The sequence below is a fragment of the Myodes glareolus genome, chromosome 11 (genome assembly GCF_982192425.1).
Source record: "Myodes glareolus chromosome 11, mMyoGla1.1, whole genome shotgun sequence".
Taxonomy (NCBI): Eukaryota; Metazoa; Chordata; class Mammalia; order Rodentia; family Cricetidae; genus Myodes; species Myodes glareolus.
Window position 1 is genome coordinate 42867601 of NC_142036.1, and position 21453 is coordinate 42889053.

At 48.5% G+C, this 21453-nt stretch overlaps 1 protein-coding gene across 8 annotated transcripts in view; it reads left to right on the forward strand.

Annotated features, from left to right (window-relative positions):
* The window catches only part of Dpf3 (double PHD fingers 3), a 265496-nt gene that overhangs the window by 143067 nt on the left and 100976 nt on the right, over positions 1-21453 (forward strand). For all 8 annotated transcript variants that reach the window (XM_048449097.3, XM_087911681.1, XM_087911685.1 and 5 more), the window contains exons 4-5: positions 10182-10309; positions 15784-15879. In XM_048449097.3, coding sequence (XP_048305054.3) covers positions 10182-10309; positions 15784-15879 — 224 coding nt within the window. The remainder of the gene's footprint in view (positions 1-10181; positions 10310-15783; positions 15880-21453) is intronic.

A 21453-nucleotide genomic window follows, 5' to 3' on the forward strand; every position in this document is an offset into this window, starting at 1 on the left:
TCTCCCAATCCCTGCTCCAATCTATCTTGAGGAAAAGGCCCACAGGCTCTCCCGGGCCTGGTGTCTGAAGGACAGCGCACACAGCACAATTTCTCTCAGCTGCCTTACAGCCGAGTGCAGTATTCACTGTAGCTTGCACGTGGTCGTAGAGGCAGCCCAAGGCGTTTTGCCATGTAGAGATGTCACAATTTCTACAAAAGGAAATTTGGGGCTAGTGAGAAGCCTCCTGAAGTCACACCCCCAAGAACTGAGCTCTGTCTTTGAGAAGGAGAAGGGTAGATAGTCGGAAAACAAGCTCATTCAAAAACGAGCCTTTAACTTTTGTGTGTGTGTGTGTATGAAGGAAAGGGTTGGTAACCAACTTTTCCTTAATATCCCTCAGGATTAAATGCTCAGCTAGCTTAGCGTCTTTCAACTCTAGACCTATGGTTCCTGTGGTCTCTGGAAGATATTATCTTCCTTTTAGAGGTTGGGAAGCTGTGGTGCAGAATAGGGAGTTAATTTCTCAAGGGTCTATAGTGAAGCTGAGAAGAGGCACTAAGGGAAGCAGGTCAGGACAGGCGTCATACTCCCCAGGACCCAACGCACACATTCATCTGGTGCTCCCAGACTCAGGGGGTCTGATTCTCTCCCGCTCCTTGACAACCTGAGCCTGTCAGTGCCTCTGGCCTGCAATGCTGAGGTACCAGCAGGTTCTTTGCCTCCCTTGCTGAATTCCAAGGGTAACAGGAGGGAAGGCGGCCAGGAACGGGCTCTGGTTCTTTCTCCTTGCTTTCTTGTTTTGGGCAGCTTTTCAATGACTGGGGATGAATGAGCAGGATATACTTACTTCCCTCCTTGGGCCGTAGGGGGAAACTGACAGGAGGGCAGGAACCCTGAAGGGGGCTAGCTCAGGATGCCCCCAAACAGAGAAAGCCATAAGCCAGCCAACAAGCCGGTTACAAAGACCCTTAGAGGGGTGTTCTCAATGGAAAGGTCCAGGAGGAGGCCCAAGCCTGCCTAGGGTGCTGTCCCCTCTGCATGGAACTGCCAGAACTCTACAGATGGGAGCAGGCCGTGGCCAACTTCCCCGGCGTTTGCAAATCCTGCATCTTAATTAGTTCCCTACTGTCTTTGTACATGGCCCACATTTTAATAGTCTCTGGGCTTCTTCCACCATTTGCTCTCTGATGCTTGATGTGATTTCTCTTCTCCCCAAGACAGTTCCCCCGGCTCCTCTGACACCCTCCCGTCCAGGAACAGCTTAAGGAACGCTGATGTGCCAAGCATGTAGGTTGAGATTGATGGGGCTGTCGGCGGGCTCCAGTGCCCCCCAGCCCTCCCCCTCTGCCAGGCACTCCTTAGATGGATGAGCAGGGGGGTGTATGGGAGAGGGGTGGGCACAAGGGAGGGCAGTGAAGAAGAGACAAGGAAAGCCCGGAGCTAGGTGTGAGCCTGTAGTGGCCAGTGTGACCTTCTGCTGGGTCTGCCACAGATGCTGCTGTGTCCTTCCAAGGGAGAAGGACATGGGCTCCCACCCCCATCTGTCAGTGTTTATCTGCCTCTGTGTGGGGGTGTCTGGGCATGGAGTGGCCAGGAGAATGGATGCCTTCAAGTGCATCAGGGGAAATGACCTGTCGTTTATCTCTTCCCCGTGTTGTCAGAGCCTGCAGCCATCCCAGATGCCTGCATTGGCTGCCTCTTCTGCTCCCGGTGGTGCTTACTCCCAGGAGTGAGAGAGCTGGGGAGAGGTGGGCAGGCCGCCAGCCCACTTCATGTTGCAACTGTCTGTGTCCCTGGGACCTGCTCCTGGACTCCCCTGAGACCCCAGGGGCAGAACTGGGGTTGGCAGAATTTAGGCGGCCTTGGCACCACTTGTGTTCCTGACAAGGAATGCAGGCCTACAGCTGGCCGTGGGCAGGGTAGCCACATGGCTGCTGTGGCTTCCAAAGCTTCGTTTTATAGATGGGCTAGAGGGCCACATTTAGAGAAGGGGGCATAAGCCTGAGAATCACTCAAGTCTGCCATTACCCCCACCCACCTCCTACACCTCTTCTCACTGACAGGTACAGGGCTGGGACCCATCCTCTCCTTCACCGGCATCGCTAGCAGCCAGCGCCAGGCCTGGTGCATGGTAGAAGGATGCTAAAGATTTGTTTAATGATGCTGGGAGAAGATACTGAGCTCTCATAGGTCCTTTCACAGAGAGGCAAGCTGAGAAGGGGAGTAGAAGCCTTGGCCCCGAGCTGAACTTTCTGTCCGGCTCCGTCATTATCCTGGGCCTCTATTTAGTCACAGATTGTAGACCCCTTTCCAGTGCTCTTTCCTGTCCTCGTCATCGATTGGAGAAAAATCACTGACTGACACCTCAAGGCCTGGGTTCAAGTTCAGTCTCACCTAACCAGTAGCTTTAGGAGCTTGGGCAAGTTACCTGGATGATCTGATTTTGATTTTTCATGCATGAAATGTGGATAACGGTAGCTTCTTAGGAGCAGTCGAAGGGCCATGTGGTAGGGAGACAGCGTGAGGAGACACAGCCAGGTAGCCTCTTCAGAGAGCCCAGAGCCCTCCACTCACCCTGCAATTCTCCTCAGCGTCAGGGATGAGATTGCTGCAGACAGATCACTGCACGGCAGGGAAGTTGTGCTCTGTCTGGTCTGGATCAGGAACACATTATCCTTCTGAGTTTTCCCCCCAAAGCCTCATTCTAGCATCTTCTACTTTGAGGAGGGCTCCAGGACCCTGACTGTGGGACCCATTGTCCACTTTTACTGTCGTTGTTGTCCCGCGGTCTGCTAGGGCGGAGAGCTGCAATGCCATCTGCTAGGGCAAGCCTGTTTGCCTGGGTCTGTCTTCTGCCCCGGGAGGATGGTCTGCTTTCTTCTTGGAGAACCATTGCTCTGTGGGCTTGCCCAGATAAGGATCCACACCTTGGTCCCCTTAGCATTGGACATCTTCTGGCCTTGGGACAGGTTTGCTATGTAGCGAAGCCCCCTTGCTCGGGCACCGGGGGGCTCCTGCCCAGTGTAATCTGGATAGTTTGACAAAAAGAACCTAAGGTCCCTGAGGACAGAACTTTGTCCCCGTTCTGTCAGCTCCCTTTCAGCACAGGTTTATCCTGGGGCTCTGTGTGTAGTATAGAACCTCCTAACTGGTCTCTCCCCATTTCTGTCCCTACCCCTTTCAGGGCGACTCTGTTACTACACAGGCACCATCTTGCCACTCTGCTCGAAACCCTCTGTGACCTACCATCACACTTAGGGTGGAAGCTGGTATTCTTGCTGCCACCGACGCGGCACTTCAAAGTCCCTGTAACTCTGTGAGCGGACCTCCTGTGAGTCCCTGACTCACTGTGTGTGTTTCAGGCAATGGCATCTTCAGGGCACATGCACAGATGGCTCCCTGCCTGGGATGTCTTTGCATGGACATCAGAACAGGCCTCTTCTCTCTCCTCTTTCAGGTCCATGAGTTCCTAGCCCTGTTTAAAAGTCTCTCCGTCCTCCTCTCACCCCTGCATGCCTCTTTCCCTGCCCTGCTCTGTCTTTTCTCCAAAGCACCAATTACCAAATGTCAGACTGTAGACGTTACTCAGTTCCTATATTCTTCTCCACCCGTATTGTCTCTTATGAACTAGAATGTAAGTTCCTCAAAGGTGGGGATTTTTGCCTCATCCATAGCTGTGTCCCAAGCAGCTGGGTCAGCCTGGTACATAGTAAGTACTCAGCAGTACCTGTCAATAAATGAACGAAGCAGGGTACCTTTTTACTGTGCAGGCTTTCCCCGTCCTGGCACTGGGGCAGGGCCCATCTCTCCGCTTGGAGTTCTGTTCATGCTCCACATCTTCTGTCCCTTTAACTGCTCCAGATTCGGCCTGGTTGCTTCCCTCCTCCCTGGGCCACCCCCATTCTGGGGAAATCTGGATCTCACCATGTCTGGTGGCCTGAGAGTTTTGGAAGGTAAGGAGTTTGGGCTGAGGAGCACAAGGAGAGGGAGGTTGGAGGAGGAGGAAAGCAGAGAGCCCAACTCTAGACTTATTTGCAGGCAGGATCTCATGTAGTGCAAAGCTGGCCTTGAACTTGCTGCATAGCCAAGAATGTCTTGAACTCTAGATCTTTATAAGTATGTGTAACCACATCCATTTTATATAATACTGGGTGTAGAGCCCAGGGCTTCATGCATGCTAGGCAAGCACCCTACCAACTGAGCTATGACTCCAGTCCTGAGCTATTTAGTTTGAACGTTTCCAAGCTTTATAAAGGTATACTTGAAGTGGTGTGTATGTGTGTGTGTACTCAAATACAGATACATATAGATATATCTGCTTATATGTGTGTATGTACCGTATATATGTGTGATACTATGGGATTGTGTCTCTGTGTACATAGTGTGTGTGTGTGTGTGTGTGTGTGTGTGTGTGTGTGTGTGTGAACCTGGAGATTGAATCTAGAACCTTGGGTATGGTAGGCAAGTGCTCTAACAGTGAGCCACATTCCCACCTAGTCTGATGTTTGATATATGTGGACACTGTAAAATGATTAGATAAGACTAATGAACATGTCTATCACCTCATATAGTTGACTTTTTTTGTGGTGAGAACACTCAGATCTACTCCTTCATCAATTTTAAGTACAGTACGTTATTAATAAGCAGTCAACATGCCTCCATCCCGTTGCATTGATCTCCAGAATGCATTCATCTGATCTACCCAACACCTTGTTACCTTCTCCAATGGGTGCCACACATCTTGGGAATGTCTCCTCCACTCAGCTTATTCCCACTGTAATGTCTCTCTTTGCCCTTCCTGTGACGTGGTACTTACTCCCGTGGGCTGGTCTCGTAGTGACTTCCTTTGATACCATGGATGTTTCTTTGTGCCTCTGGTCCGGGGAATTGCTTCTCTGTAGCACTAATCTCAAATTCTAGAACTTACTTACCTAAAGGTGTCTACTTAGAGGAGTGTGGGCAGGTTTAGCAGAGGCCACGGGTGGGTGGGGCAGGGGGACATGATGGTTCTCCTGTTGTGTGGCTATCCTGGGATTCTAACACAAGCTGTAACAGGGCCTGAAGGCTGCAGCCTGGGCGGCAGGTCCTCAGTGAGGACCTCATTTATTTTGAGCTTTATGAGTCATAAACCAGGAAGTCAAGTGCAGCCAAGGAAAGGTCTTCCTAGGGAAGGAACAGATGGATCCCAAGGCCTGCCACTACACTTGCAGGAAATCAGGCCTCTGGTCCCTATCCTGATCGTTCCCGCTCTTGCTCCACGAGCCTGCGAGTGGTCTGCTGGGGATAAAGGAAATCCTGCTTTTTAAGCGCCTTGCTCCTTGGTGTAAGTTGATGTATAAATCCCAGGCCATGTGATGAGCTTAACGCCTCAAAATAATAAGCACCCAGAAGAGAAAATGGCACATTTGTATTTTTAAAGAAAACTAGAGACGGGCATTAAAAAAACAACCATGACAACAAAAAACCCCTGAGCACTCACACGCTAGCAAGAGTTTTTTTTTTTCTCTGTTGTCTGTGGGCTCCCCCGCCCCCTTCTGTACCATGACTCTATCTCCAGGCCCCTGTGTCAGAAGGAGCCCATGATGGATAGACGGATGGATGCGCCTTGTCGGGGTGCTTCACCACAATTTCCCTAGGGGCAGCCTGTCTGTTGGCAGAGCCCAGCCTCCCAAAAGATGGTATCTCTTGCAAACTCGACAGCCAACAGACAGCTTCTCTCTTTGTATATTTCCCCAAAGAAGACCTGTCTTAATCTGTTTTTTTTTATATACAGCATATTTTATTATAATCCATATATGACTTGCCGGTTCCCAGCCCTCCATCCTTAGCCTAATAATGAAGGAGAAGTCAGAGGCTCAGGGAGCCTGTGACATCCAAGGCGTTTGCATTTTTAAATGACCTGGGATTTAATTACTCACTCTGCTCCCATGCCGTACTTTCAGACTCATCTCGCCCGCATCCTGTTAATGAGCTCAGCGGCTCCACCAGCCAGTGGAAGCTTTTCTTTCGGTGCGTTGGGTGGCAGGCGTATGGCACCTGTGTCAGAGACTTATGGCTTTGATCTGCACCCTGTCCGGAGCCTGGGGAGAAGCCACAGTGCTTCCCTGGCATTCTCTTACTCCTCTTCTGCTTTTATTTGTGGCATTGTTTTTCTTTTTTCTTTTTTGACTTCCTAAGCTTCAATCCCTGTTTGTCTAAGAGTGTTTTTTTTTTTTTTTTTTCTTATTTGGAAACCGATTTGCTTCGGTTTGCACAGAAGCTGTCTCTGGTGTGATGGATCGTGCTGGAAGTCACCCAAGGAGTATCTCTGTTCCCAATTAGAAGTGGAGGCTGAGCTGCCTCCAGGTCCCAGGGAGGTGGCTGGCTTGGGTGACAGCTGCTGCCACTCTGGAGAGAGTAACGATCCATAGGTTTGTACCCGTGTGTATAAAACCAGACGGGCTTAAAGATGAATTATGTGTGTGTGTGTGTGTGTGTGTGTGTGTGTGTGTGTGTGTTTTGGTTCATTTTCTTTTGATGTTAAATGTTTGATGGTTCCTGTCGGATTATGTGGTCTCCCAACTTTGTGTGAGGTTAAACAAGAGCAGCTTTTTAAAGGGTCACTGGATCCTATAAGCAGATGAGCCATGCTAGAATAAAATTGAATCAGTGACATCCCCAAGGGCTCTCAGAGTGTGTGGAGTATGGACATTGTGGGAGAGCTTGGACCTGTCACCTTTCTCATTGATGTGCTCTAGGACCCCCCTGTGGTTCAGAGGCAGAGAATGTACCCTCTGCAGTGTTGTCTGGGGGGGTGAGGTTAGCCTTTCATTCTGACTAACCAAGCCTTACCCACAATGCTTTGTGAGCAGGGTTTGCCAGAGGTCAGCCTGAATGCCGCTCATGGAGTGGTACTCCACCGGGCATTAAGCCGGCAACATTAAAACCACGTTTAAATTCCGTCCACTTACTGAAAGCAAAAATCTCCCTAAGCATTTCTTTTAACGCTGTAGAGCTGCTCTGTCCAGTGGGGTAGCCACTAGCCCCGTGCGGCTTTGGAGCCCTCATCTGAATTTAGATGTGTTATAAAGGGAATATATATGCCAGTGAGGCCTAAAACAGTGGAAAATGTCACGTCAGTTTTCAAATATTAATTTCATATTGAAATGGTAGTATTTTTGGATAGAGAAAATATGAAACTTAATTGCACCTATTTCTTGGCTTTTAAAAACATGGCAACTGGAAAATTTAGGATGATACAAATAGTTTTTATTGGATTTCTATTGGACCATTAACATCAGTGATAAAGTTTGGTAATAACTGACAGCATTTGTGGGACACTCAGACTATCCCGTTCTTCTCATGTATCACTCGAATTTGAACTTGTTTTAAACAGAATCAAACATAAAAAAAATCAACATGCCTCATTTCCATGATGTTCTACACACTAGGTTTGGGGGTGGATCTTTCTGGAGTTTTATACATGCCACCTTGCTTGATTCTTTTTTCCCCCATGTTGTTCTTTTTTAATGCTTTCTTCTTATTATTACTGTTAGTTATTATTATTAGTTCTACCTACATGTATGTCTGTGTGAGAGTGGATTATACTTGGAGCTGGGTTACAGACAGTCGTGAGCTGCTATGGGGTGCTGGGAATTGAACTCAGGTCCTCTGCAAGAGCAGTCAGTGCTCTTAACCACTGAGCCATCTCTCCAGTCCCTACCTCGTTTGATGCTTATACCAACATTATGAGGTACAAACCTGTACCACTCCATGTAAGTTAAGAAACTGCCCCAGGCAAGACTAACTAAGGTCTGACTTCAGGGCTGTTTGAAAATGAAACTGTACCGGCAAATAAAATACTTTGGCAATTGGGAGAGAATGATGCCAGTCAGTCGATGTGATATAAAGCCCCTCTGTCTTTCTGTACTTTGCTTTCCTCGTGAGGGCCTGGATCCCAGTGTCACTGGCTAGCCGTTGGAGCTCTTTGAATGCTTGGAGTCCACTGTATCCTCACTTCAGTTCCATTTGCTCTCTTGGTTCTTATTATCCTGTGCATGCCAGCCACTCCAGTCAAGGAGGACCAAGTACTGAGTGAGGGATGGGTGCAAGATGGAGGCATGTTTAGCAGGGCAGGAAGAAAGAGCAGCAGGCGGAGGGAGTTCACAGCCCGCGGGAAATTCTGCATGGGTTGGGGGTTTGGTTTCGGGAGGGTGGAGCACTCTTGAGATTTTCTGGCAGAGCTTGGCACCATGCTGCAAAACTGCCTGCAGCCTCAGCAGAGATGTGCCTCTCATCCTGAAATCTGAAAACCACAGGGAGGGTCTAGGAATGCGGTGGGAATGCACAGAGCTTTGGAAAGAAACCTTCCTTCTTCTTAGGGAGAGAGAAGGGGCTGCTGGAAGGGCCCTGTTAGCATGGTTAGGCGGGAGCATATGGAGTTCAAGACTGGACTTCGCCCCTCTCCAGTCCTGTGACAGACAGTAAGCAGGCCCTAACCTCCCTATGCTGAGCTATCTCATCTGTAAAATGGGATACAGCTATACTCTGCAGTGTGATGGGGATTAAGTGGCATCTGGCAGTAATAACTTCTGCATGTTGGGTGCTTCTGCTTCACCGTGTCTTCCGCATGTGCACCAGGGCACCGAAGCACCATCCTGGCATTGCCTGGACTTGTTATTTACGGATAAGGTTATAACGAGTCAGGTTCTTGTGATATTTACCGTGTTTTGAAAGATCATCTCTTGGCTTTCTTGCCTGCTTTTGGTGAGGTTAACGTCTCTGAGCTGGAGTGGTTCACTTATAAAAGGAGAATGAATTGGATTAGATGACCGGACTTTCTTTTCCTCCTCAAAAACATGGTACCATTCTGGAAATTGTACATATTTATTGTCAGGAAGGCTAAAGGATAAATTCATATATATATATATGTGTGTGTGTGTAAGTGAGGTCTAGGATCAAGGAGAGATTGGAGGAAAATAGTAAACCGAAATATCACTTACTACCTTTAAAATAGTTTTCTGTTTTTTTTTTAAATTTAGAATTCTCTGTCAAGAGTTTTGGGGAGCATTTCGGGTTTGGGGGACACCTAGGGTTTGGGGAGCACCTGGGGAAGAGTCAGGAGCTCTCTTTGGTCTCTCTCAGAAGCAGGCTGCCTCCAGCCCTATCTTTGCTTTACTGGCCTTCTGTGACTATAAGAGATAGTAACTTGCAAAGAGAATGGCTTGTTTTGGCTGACAGTTTTCAAGATTCTAATTCCTGGCCAGGCAGACCCAGTTCTGGGGTTTCCCCAGATGTCAGTGGTTGGTAGAGAGAGTGTATCTGGAACAAACTGCTTGTCTCGTGGCCGGAAAGGGAGAAGGGAGGAAGAGACCAGGACATTTCCCACCGGTACCCCTCTTCGAAAGGTCCCTCGGTCTCTCTATAGTGCCACCCTGGGAACCAAATTTTTAACATATGAGCACTGAGGGGAATGGGACGTTCTGTGTCCAACTATAGCACCCACTGACTCACGGGCCCAGCAGGATAGCTGCTAATGACTGTTGAAAAATGCCCTGCTTTGCTGATTGCTTCAGGTTTGGGAGCAATGGTCCTCTTGCCATAGTTTTCTCTGGGTATGGCAATGGCCTCCTATCCTGCTGCTCCGGGGTCTGTTGGGCACTCCTGTCATTCTTTTTCCATTGGTTTGGGGCCTCTGCTTCCCCTTGAGTTGATGAGAACAGCCTCTCTGAGGCTGATAGCTTTTTATGGAACAAAGCAGAGCTGGGCAGCCAGCATGGCCGGGGGAGACCTTGGAGACAATAGTAATCAGACATGGTTGGTGTGCTTGGACGTTTTCAAAAGCGTTGTGGTCCTAGGTCCTGTTATTCCTCTTTATAGGTGGAGAAATGGACTCCAGGCTCCTTGAACATCTTGCCCTAAACCACACCCTCAGAGTGGCAAAGGCAGACTGAGACTCAGGCAGTCTGATCCTACCTCTAGAGGGCACCCTCTCTGCTCTACCTCAGCTTGCTCCCTGGAGTGGGCAGGACAGATCTCTGGGACTCTGCACAGGTGGAAAAGTCGAACCTAACCCCGGTGTTCCCTGGTCTGCTTGTCAAGAGGCGATGACACTGGCCGTTTGAGTCCTGCCCAAGAACTCTGCATGTTCCCAAAGATCACCCTTCTAGAACTGCTGGCTTCTGGGTGCCTGACCGGTCTGTCTGTGTTGGTTTTTCCAGAAGTAGAGCTGCCCCTGAAGAAAGATGGCTTCACCTCTGAGAGTACCACACTGGAGGCCTTGCTTCGTGGTGAGGGAGTGGAGAAGAAGGTGGATGCCAGAGAAGAGGAGAGCATCCAGGAAATACAGGTACCCTGCCTCTGCCACGGGAGCCCCCTGAACATCCTCACCTGGTACCTTGTTGCCTCTAGGGCAGGGCTGCATCTGTGTCCCGAGGTTCTTGGACACCACTACCAGGAAGCTTACAGCTTCTTTTGAATTGAAAGCATCCCTCCACCCCAGGGGTTAAAAAAAATATCATTGTTCCCTCCAATCTGTTCCCTGGTTTCCCTGTTTCTGTCCTCAGAAGGTATCTGCTGAGCCTTCTGAGCACCAGCTATTGTGCTGAGTCCCAAAGATGTAACAGGAACAAGATAGACTGAGTCCTTACCTTTGTGGAATAAGCAACCCATCATCTAGACTCAAGAGTTGGGGTCCCTGCCTCACCTCTGCCCCTTTCCTTACACCCCAATCTGAACTCCCGCTCACCAGATCTCTTAGCTCCTCCCAGCACCACCTAGCCATCCTCCAAGCCAGTTTAGTCACCCCCTCAGGCAGGGACGGTTGCTTCGGTCCTCGTGTGCCCACTACCCTCTGTGTACACCACCTGTGAAGCTCTTAGGCATCACTGTGAGGACGGGCGCCTACCATTTCCCACTCTCAGTGTAGCCCAGATCCCTGTTATCTAATGCTCTGTGGAGTACAGAGCATTATAATAATATCAATTAATCCGGATATATTATTAACAATGAAATAAAATTAAATTATATTTGGATTAATTTGTATTATATATTAAATTTTTATATTCTTGTCATATATCTCATATTCATTCATTTTATATTAAATTTGATTGGTTCACTAATTTACTAAAATCTTTATTAATAATAGTAATAACAACAAATATTTTGTTGCTTTATAAATACTTGTCTGTCAGGGACTGTGGTGTGTTCACTATGATGCGCTCAGTCCTTGCATATGCCGGCATGGAGTTGGCTTTCTGTGAAGATACGGTGCGAATCTGAACCTGCCTTCCTCTGCCCTTCCAGGGGGAAGATGAATGATCAAACCTTCTCCACTTAGTCGCCACCACCTGGTATATTTACCCCCACCTCTCTTTCCTCAGCTGTAGCCCTCAAGGAGATCCTTACTAGTTTAGGCATAGCCACCCTGGCGTCATCTTTGATGCTCCTGTCTGTCTTACACCCAGCATCTCAGGCGTCAGCAATCCTGTCTGCAGTGTCTTTAGGAGGAATCAGTGTAGCCCACTGTCCCATATCACTCTTGCTGTCCTGATCACCCCGTCCTTGTCCCTGAGCTGAGTGTCTAATTGCTTTCTCAATGGTTGCTCCACTCATGCCCTGGAACGTCTTTAAAACAAAGATCTCTTTAAAAACCTGGGATCTTTAGGCTCATAGCAAAATGGAGAGGGCAGTGAAGGGATTTCCGATCTCTTCTGTCTCCCTAAGCTTAACCTCTCTCATCATCAACACCCTCCGCATTGTTTCCATCAGTGAGCTGCCTTCCAAAGACCTTTCTCCCTCAGAACCCACGTTTATGTTAGTGTTCACTTTTGGTGTGCCACACGCAGAGTGCTTGGACAAATGGATAATGCTACGCATCCGTCAAGTAGAATGTAATACGTTCTATTGCCCTAAACCAACTGTGTCGCTCCACCTTCTGCTCCCAGCCCCCAGCTAGATCCATCTCTCCCACCCTCTGCCTAGCTACATGGGTAGCCCTTGCAGATTGGCTTCTGTCACCAAACATACACGGACTCTTTCTCCATGACTTTTCATGATATCACAGCTCCTTTCCTTCTAGTGCTGAGCATTAGTCCTCTGAGAGGATGGAGGATGTCCCATGGCTGCTCACACCGGAGGGAAAACAAGGGCCTCTTGCCTCTCTCGATGGGACATACCCTGGTTGTTTGCTCTGGGTGGAAAGTCCTTCCCAAGACATACGGGAGCTCTCGTCTCACTGTTGGGTGCCCTGACCACTGTGATTGATGTCATACCCTGCACCCATCTCGTTCCTGGACTCTGCTTCTCTTTTTTTCTCTTTATAATGCTCTTATCACCATTTAGTATTCTTTGGATTTAATTTTTTGGGATTGTTTATTCTCCTGGTGGAATGTAAACCCGCCAAGGTGGGCGGCCTCTGACTACCTCCTCACTAACACATCTCAAGCATGCAAACCCAGCTTGATGCAGGTGCACAAAAAACGCCTTCTTGAGTGGATGACTGGGGACCCTGATGCTGATCCTCCCTCTGTCCCACTTGCCTTGCTTTGCTACTTTAGTCTTAAGCACAGCTCTGCCTCTGTCACCTCCTTCCTAATATATCTTTTGTTTCCACTAAATAAATCTAGCGTGGTAGCCATGGGCTTCTTGGGTTTCCCCCTTCTGCTTTAGGCTGATGTTCAGACTCCATCTCCCCTTCCTCAGCTGTCTCCTCCTGAGCCTCTGGTCCATGTTTTCTTCCACCTAGGAGTCCATTTAGTCGTTAGGCCTAGTCCCAGCGCCACCTTCCCCACTGAACTTTTCTTGGTCCCCCATAACCAGAGCAGACTTTTAAAACTTAGGTGTTTGGGACACTTCTCACTTTCTTCACTGTGTGTGTGTGTTTAGCTAGTTGTGCATTAGTCCTTGCGTTTGGACTTGTAGAGTTTGAAGCAAGGCCTGTCTTCTCTGTATGTCCTGCTGCCCCATTGCTAGTATTTTGCTCCATTAGTGTGCTTTGACAGAATCAGTGATTGGTACAGAGCTGGTGCCCAGAAGCCCAGATACCTAGTGACATACTGTAAAGCTGGGAGCAAGTCTGAGCTGCTTTCATGTGGTTCTGGGCCAGGAGACATGCTGCTCCTGTATCGCCATCATGGTATCAGCCCTGGTGTTGGCAGTGTGGCCGCCAGTGCACAGCTTGGCTGCCAGTGCACAGCATGGGACTGTGCTGTCCAGGGCCAGTGTAACACCATCATGGCATCAGCTCTGGTGCTGGCAGCATGGCCACCAGTGCACAGCTTGGCCGCCAGTGCACAGTGTGGGACTTTGCTGTCCATGGTCACTGTAACACCATCATGGCATCAGCCCTGGTGCTGGCAGTGTGGCCGCCAGTGCACAGCGTGCAACTGTATTGTCCAGGTTGCATGAAGCTGAAAGTAGACCACGAACCACTTAAGTTCTTATTGACTTTGCATTGCAAATGGCATAGATAATAAATCGATTGTGTTCTTTTCTGTTCACGTTTACTCAACAATTCACTTATGCACTTGACTGATGGAAGTGCTTCTTTGAACAGGGACTGGGGTGCTGCTGGCCACTTGAATTTGAGCATGTCATGCAGTTAGGGAAACAAGTGAACAAATAAGAGAATTACAGTTTTGGATGAATGAAGGCCAGTAGGAGGAAGCGGAGTTGAAGGAGAGGCAGAGGTTAGCCAGTGTCCTAAGGGACATGGGTTTAACCACAGTCCTGTGGGATGATGGGAACCAGTGATGTAAGACCCCTAGGGTGACGGCTCTGAGACAGGTCAGTGCTCATCTTGTCCAGTGATGGAAGGCCTTGTGGTCAGAGTACAGTGGTGGGGGTGGGGAGGCAGGACAGGAGCCAGCCCCTTCAGGCCTCAGGAGACCTAGTTGCGGCTCTTTTGGCTTCATGTGAAATGAGAAGAAAGCCAGTTGGAGGATTTTGTCCAGGGCAGTGAATTTGGATTTTTAAAGATTCCTCCCATTCCTGCCATGCATGGAGAGGAGACAGTGCAGGGGCAGTGGTGGAACTGATCAGTTAGGAGATCCTTCCCTCCCCTTCTTCCCCTCTTCCCCCTCCCCTTCTCTCCTTCCTTCTTTCCTTCTCTCCCTTCCTCTCTCCTTTCTTACTCCCTGTTTCCTTCTCCCTCTTTACTATTAAAAACACAAGCACAAATCATTGTCACCATTACAATCAAGGCTATCTAGATTAATAGCAGGGAAAAGTATTTTCAATGTATCTGTTTTTCAGATGTCTATGGACAGGGGCTGCCAGGAGGTGACAGGGTGGTGGGGAGGTATCAGCTATGTTGGAGGTCCCCCATCCTTCACTCCTACCTCCTGGTTCCCGCTCCCCATCCTGAGTCCCAGCGGAGGTTTCCTTTGTTAGGATTCCCTCTCTCCTCCCATGGAATGAGTTGGGTAGCGAGGCTTCTGGATTCAGGGTTGCATGGCAGGAAATGATAGCACATGGGGTAGTGTCTCAGAGGCCGGTGTTTTAGACTCAGGCTTCTAGAGTTACAAGCTGGTGTCAAGTAGGGTGGAACTTTGGGGAGAGATCAGGTTCTTCCCGAACCGGGAGACCATAAGACATTTAGGAATCTGCCTGGTGGCCTTCACCTGTTTTTTTTTTTTTCTTCCCCTTCCAAATATATGAGCCTGTGGGGGCCATTCTCATTCAAACCACCATATGCTATCGGCCGCTGAGTAGTAAGGGGACATGAGTTCACGAAAAGCTCCTCCCATCTTGTGGGTCCCTGACATGAACTCCACTGGGCTCCAAGACCATTTCTTCCTATCCTGCTCCTTGGTAGACTGGGTCCTCTCTGCTCCTTTACCTCACCTTTGACCTGGAGGTGCATTTCCTGCCCCCGTTTTCTGTCTGTAAAGGGTATAAATGCTCAGGTTTTACCCGAGTGTCTGTTGCAAGGCCCCCGAGGAGTCTCAATAGCAAGGGCTGGGGAAGGAGTGGGAAGCGAAGCTCTCCACGCCGAGCTTGCTCTGGTCATGACTTTTCTGGATGACTGTGAACATCAAAAGTGTTGTCAGCCTCAGTTTATGCACCTTTAGAATGGAAACTGGCTCTTGTAAGTTGCCGTGCTCTGAGGGCTGTTAGAGGGCCTCATTTGAATTTATAAACTTAAAGCTTTATTGTAATTCATGGGCTGTGCCGAAAATTTATTTATTCTTCCCCACCCCCACCCCCAGACAGAGCTTCACACATGGTCGTGGCTGACCTTAGATTTCTATGTAACTGGGTGAGGGTGGCCTTGAACTTCTGTTCCTCCTGTGCTGGGATTACAGGCCTGTGCCACTAACACCCTGAGGAAAATTTATTTTTCTTAAAAACAGCTCCACAGTAGATTACTACAGGCAGCATATTCAGGCTGTATCTTGGCCAGTTAGACAGGAAGTTCCTTGCTTTCATCAAGCAGGGCAGAGTTTCACAAAGGTAGAAAAGGAGAAATGGCTTTTTTGTGTTCTCAGGTGGCCTTTCAGAAATAAAGGAACATGTCATTTTGATAAGGCAACTTGGCCCCATGTGGGAAAGCATTCTTAGGCTTTTGCCAAGAACCTCTTTTTAGGGAGTAGGGGCTAAAACGAGTTGAGAAAGGTCAGTGTTCTGGCAAGATTTGGTTGGAAGGGGCCTGAGGGTTTGAAGGAGTACCAGCTGCAGAGACGTCCCACTCCTTGGCGGCAGCAGTACCCCTGCTTTGCTGAAGAACAAAACCCCAGAATACCCCAATGCACCCTTTGATGGTCCTCCCTGCTGTAGCATTTCATCTCTCAAGTCTCGTCTTTGATTTTCTTGTCATTTTAGAGGGTTTTGGAAAATGACGAAAATGTAGAAGAAGGGAATGAAGAGGAGGATTTGGAAGAGGACATTCCCAAGCGCAAGAACAGGACCAGAGGACGGGTAAGTGGGGAGGGGGGGCGCGAGGAAGGAGTTCAGAATGCCAAGGCCTGGCAAGCTTTCAGCACGGCTGGGTTGATTCTAGTCCCCTCCATACCCGGAGAGACGTATCTCATGGTCTTACTTGGAGACGAGGAAGATGCTAGGGGAGCCCAGGAAAGTCATGCTAGGGCATGACTGGAAAGTTCAGAGCCAGCAAGAGGGAGGAGCGGAAGCAGAGGTCTCTCTGAGGGGCTTGGACTGGGGAGAGCAGAGGGTGAGGAGAGTTTTCTGAGTCCCCATTATGAAAGGAGGTCTTGCCCTGCTGTTTGTAGAGTTTTTTCAGAAGGACAGGATCAGGACACCCGCCCTGGGGCATGCTTCCCTGGGCAGAGAGAGCAGAAGCCGGCTGGGAAAGGAGGCAGACTGTGACTAGTGGTCCCCTGAATGGATTTTGCATGAACTTTAGAGGCTTGTGGCCCCAAAATCAACAAGGAAGGGGTCAGAGGTAGAAATGGCAGAGAGACCCTAATGGGGAGAAATAAAATCCTGACTAGTTCCCAAGGGGAAGGGAGTGACCAAGACTGTGTCTTCAGAAGTTCTATTTGATTCTCTAGGGTCTTGTTCAGCAAAGTGTTCTGTGATCACCCCCCGTGATATCCAAGGGCATCATGACAACCGGGTGGAGGGGGACGTCCAGGGGAGGACTATGGCTCTTCACCGAGAGTACACTTTTGACGACTCAAGGGTCTAGCTCCTATCAGCTCTAGGTAGGCCCATCCCTACCTGTGGTGAGAAGCCAGTCCTGTGGACGCTGTGGTTCTGTGCTCACTGATAGTTACTGTAAGCCTGTATTGTGGAGACAGTAGTGCCATGGAGAGGATCTATTGAGATCAGGCACCCAGGGCCCATGTTCAGTTATTAGGTCTGGGATCAGGCCTTGAGCTATGGTGGTATAAACACCTTCCCAGGTGATTGTTCCATGTTGTCTGGTGCTGACTACACTGTGCGCTAAGATGCTCCTACTGTTGATAAGGGCCTCAGTTCTCAGTCCGGGCAGGCCGGCTATTGGATGGTGCAATTTTATCAGGCTGCCACCGTCTTTATCAATTACCAGCATTTCCACCATTTTGTCAAATGCATTCATTTCTCCTACTTATTGTTTGTTGGTTTATGTGCTTGTTTCCCACTAGAGTATTTGAAAGAAGATTCTGTACATTTCATTATATGGCTCAGGGTGTACCTCCATTAGGTATTTTTATACAAGGCACAAATATTCATTGTTCTAATCCCTACTAACTACACTTGCATATAACTATAACTACACACACACACACACACACACATATGTAGATAGATTGCGTGTCTGCTCTATATATGCTGCCTGCATGTTAATTATCTAGCAGTTGCCATATCAGATCAGCTGGTAGTATTGCTGTGCTTATGTTCAAATAACCCTTATTACACTTACCATGAAGTGCAATTGTTATGATACCAACAATTCGTATATGTCAAAGAGAATCCATCGGTACTTTCCTTGAAGTAAAAGAGTAAAAGTTCTCTTCTTGCATTTTGAGGAAAGTGTTATATGCTAAGGTTGGTAAACTCTCTAGTCGGAATGACCCTTCTCCCTGTGAAGCTGTGAAGGAGAAAGGAATCTGTGCTACATTTGCTCTTTCACCCCAGAAGAACAGAAGTTGGGGTCATGGTACATAATAAGTACTTAGTTAAGATGGACAAGGCATTCCATTATAGGGCTCATATAATACTCTCTGGGGTTCAGGAATCCACGGGGTGTCTTGGATCATGTTCTCTGTGAGTCAAGGAGCACTACGGTTGCTTGGAGATTTGACTAGATCCAGGATCTCTGTGTGTGTGTGTGTGTGTCTACTCTGAGGGGTTAGCATCCTTCCTGGTGGTGATACGTACTTCTTATGACTTCAGGTGTGTATGTTGCACGCTGTTCTGCCTTTAGTGGTGTTCAAACTGATCAGAATGGCTGTTGCAGCCCAGTCTCTCTCCTACAATGTTCCTCACCAGGGTTTCACCTAATGGTTCTCTGCAGCTGTGGATGAACTTGCTTGGCCGTATTATTTCACTGTGGTGTGTGCGCGGCAGTAATAAAAGAAACATCTACTCCGTCATTGAAGGAGGCATAGGGGCATGGAGTGTCTGTTCCTGTTGTGAATGCCAAGAGCTGTGTACCTCCCAACCTGCTTTCACCCCTCTTCTGCCCCTGCCAGACTTTGATGAGTACACTGTGGAGCATGGCCCTGACTCTCCAGGCATAAGTGTCAAAGATGGAAATTGCAGTTAGTGAGTAGGGGTTGGCTGTCTTTTCCGTGGAGGTGTCAGGAGCCACAGCACCTCCTGGCCCTTATATACACTCCAAACCAGACAGAGTCAAGGGCTCCTGAATGAGCCCATGATAGAGAACCATGATGCTGTTCTGGGGGCTTTCTGTTCTGCATTCTCCATTTCCGACAATGCATTGCAGCAGCCGCTGGCTGCACACGGCTCCCTAGCACATGCTAGTCCAGATCGGAAGGTGCTGTAAATATAAAATATGCACTATGTTCGGATGTCTTAGAATGAGGAAAAGCATTCAGAACACCTCATTGTTAATTTTTATGTTTTTAACAATAACGTCTTTTGTTATGCCTGGTTAAAATGTTATTAAGATTAAAGCACACCTCTCATTTTATTTTATTTTGTTTTTATTTTTGCTGGTTTTGGGATGCTGGGGGCTGAGCCCAGGTTTAAATGTGCTAACTGGTTGCTAACCACTGAACTACACTCCCAGCTAGCTCACCTCATCCCTTTCAGAAAAGCAGTTACTAGAAAATGTGGCAGCACAAGGCTGGCTTGGTATTCTAGAAAGGTTAAGCAGCTTGCTCATTGTTGCTCAATCTGGTCAGAAAGAAAGAATTTGAAGACACGTCTCTGCTTTTCCTACTGAGTCCTGCCTGGCCCGGGACCCTGCATGTGTAGGCTGAACGAATGAACTGAATGAGGAAGGCAAGGAGAAAAGTCATGTTTGAACTTCATGACTGAGTGACAGCCAAGAGCTCCGGTTATACAGTGAGTGACATTGCGGTCATGTCACCATGCTGAGAGCCATGGAGGAAGCAGGGGGTGTTGTGAGCGAGTCTCTGGGCCCAACAAGGGTGGGAAGCTGCCTCGCCCGCAGCTCTGAGCCTTTACATGGGTGTGCAGCTGCCGCTGCTGGAACTTTCTGGCCACTGGAGCAACCACATGGGGCCTGACATCTGCCTGTGTGGTCTGGACTACAGCTTCATCCTCACCCGGGAGCCTGTTGGGAATGCAGGAGGAGCCCAACCTCCCACACACCATTGACAAGACCCTAGCTGCTCCGGACATGCGGAGGGGGCCAGGCCTTCAGTAGTGAGTTTGAAAAATAAGAGATCAGTTTCCCTTCTTTTAATTTCCACCCCAGGAGTGCAAATCTTAGCTCTACCACCTACTGAACCTTGGGTAAATCATGTAACTTCTGTGACCTGGGCCATCAGGGAGTTGGGAATAATAGCACAGAGTCAAAATTGAGTGACCAATAAAGCTTATGGTAAGCAAAATGGCTAACTTTCTGAGTTTTAATCCTATACGTTCTCTGAGGGGCAAGGGCAGTGCAAACCCAACAACTAACAATTGTGTCAATGTCAACTTTAACCTAAGACATTCATGAAGTTCTAGGGACTAATCCTTGTATTATCAAGCAATCAAATTAGTAATCGTTGGTACACTCGTGGTGAGCAAAGACACCAGGATGTTGTTTTAATTTCAGCACAGTGGCTGCACCTTAATCTACTGCTATCTCAGCCAGCAATTGCAACTCCACAGTTAGACCAGCTTGCTTCTCTTGCAGCAACCTGGCCTCTCAGGCTGCAGCCTGGTGACAGTTCTGCTTCCGCAGGCACCGGCCCTGTTGCTGCCACTAACGGTAGCTTTCACTAAATCTCCATCATCCTAGTTGTGAATGAGACTCGAGAGTCAAAGACTGGAGTGAAAACCTGTGAGCCCATAGAGGATGAGCAGCAACTGGCTAACCCTCTCCCCTTGCTGGCATTCAAGGAAGATCCACGCTTCTGCTTCGCCAAACCAGGAAAACCTGCGGCACCCCACACCCCACTGTGTCACTTCCTGTGTCTCTCCATCCTGGATGCGCTCTGAGGCGCTACGATTACTTTCTAGTTGCTGACACAGCCTCCTGACCCCAGGTTGATTTTATTTAATGAACACAAATGCAAACTCAGGGTTCACAGTGTGATCAAATATCCCCTAACACCAGGGGTGTGGCCAAAGAGCAAATTCTGGTGTGCTAGTTCTGAGGTATGGGGGCTAAGTTCTTGCCTGGATGATAATAAGCTCCCGGGTGTTGCTTGTGACGACCTTGCAGCCAATGGCAAGGTAGTTGAGCAGTCCCCTCCCCTTCTCTCTCGGCCTCAGGAATTCTTTACACCCTTAACAAATACTGACAGCCCTCAAAGCTATTGTTCTGAGTATAACAGGTGGCATTAATCTCTCTCATGATGTGCTCTATTCGAAATTAAGACAAAACTCAGCTTATGAATGGAGCTCATGAATATACAAGTGCACACTGACGGCCCTGTCAGATGTCATGTAGCCTCTGGAAAACCCCGCTGAACGCTTATGAGAAAATAAGAATGAAAAAGGCAAGTGGTCTTTTAGTGGCACCAGGAGAATAGCTTTTGTCAAAAATATTTATTTTTTAATTATGCCTATGTGGTCATGTGCAATGAGTGCAGGTGTCCTCAGAGGCCAGAAGAGGGTGTCGGATCTCCTGGTTGTAAAGCCAACTGTGGGTGATGGGAACTGAACCCTGGTCCTCTGGAAGAGCAGCGAGTGCTCTTAACTGGGGAGCCATTATCCCCAGCCTACAGGAGAAGAGGCCTGATGCTCATCCCCGGATATTACTCGAGAGCAGCTTTTGTAGAAAAACTAACTACCCTTGCCTGGAGTCTGTCTTCATTCTGGGTCTCTGTTATAGGAAGCTCAATGGCGTTAAGCTTAAATGAGAAGGATTTGAAACCTTAGGGTCATTGTCCCAAATGTGAGTGATCTTTGAAGATCCAGATCACAAGAAGGGCAGGGAGGTGACGGAATCAGGACTGAGGAGATTAAGGATCCTGTCTGTGGCCTCTGCATTCCTTCTCCTCTCTCTGTTACCTGGGTTTCCTAACTCCTCTGTGTCCAGGCTCTAGAGCTCTTGAGTTTAGGAGTCCATACAATCCAGGTGATGAACAGAGCTCACTGCTTTCAAGTTCCAAGTCCCTTAAAGGTAGACTTTAGTGATCCAGGTTGGAGTTAAATTAGGCTTGGAATAGCAATTACTTGACTCTTCCTGAGTCTTCCCACTTATGGTCAGTAAGACTGACCTGTGGTGCACTCCTGCCTGCCATGGCCCCCAGTGTGTGAATGGAAAGGTGAGCATCCTCAGGAAGGGATGATGGGTTTGGAGGGTAAGATTCAAAGGGTTCCATATCAGAGTCTGGAAACCTGTCCTGCTCTTTCCACTGGCTCTGGGACTGTGGGCAAGTCATGGACTCATTCAGAACTGGC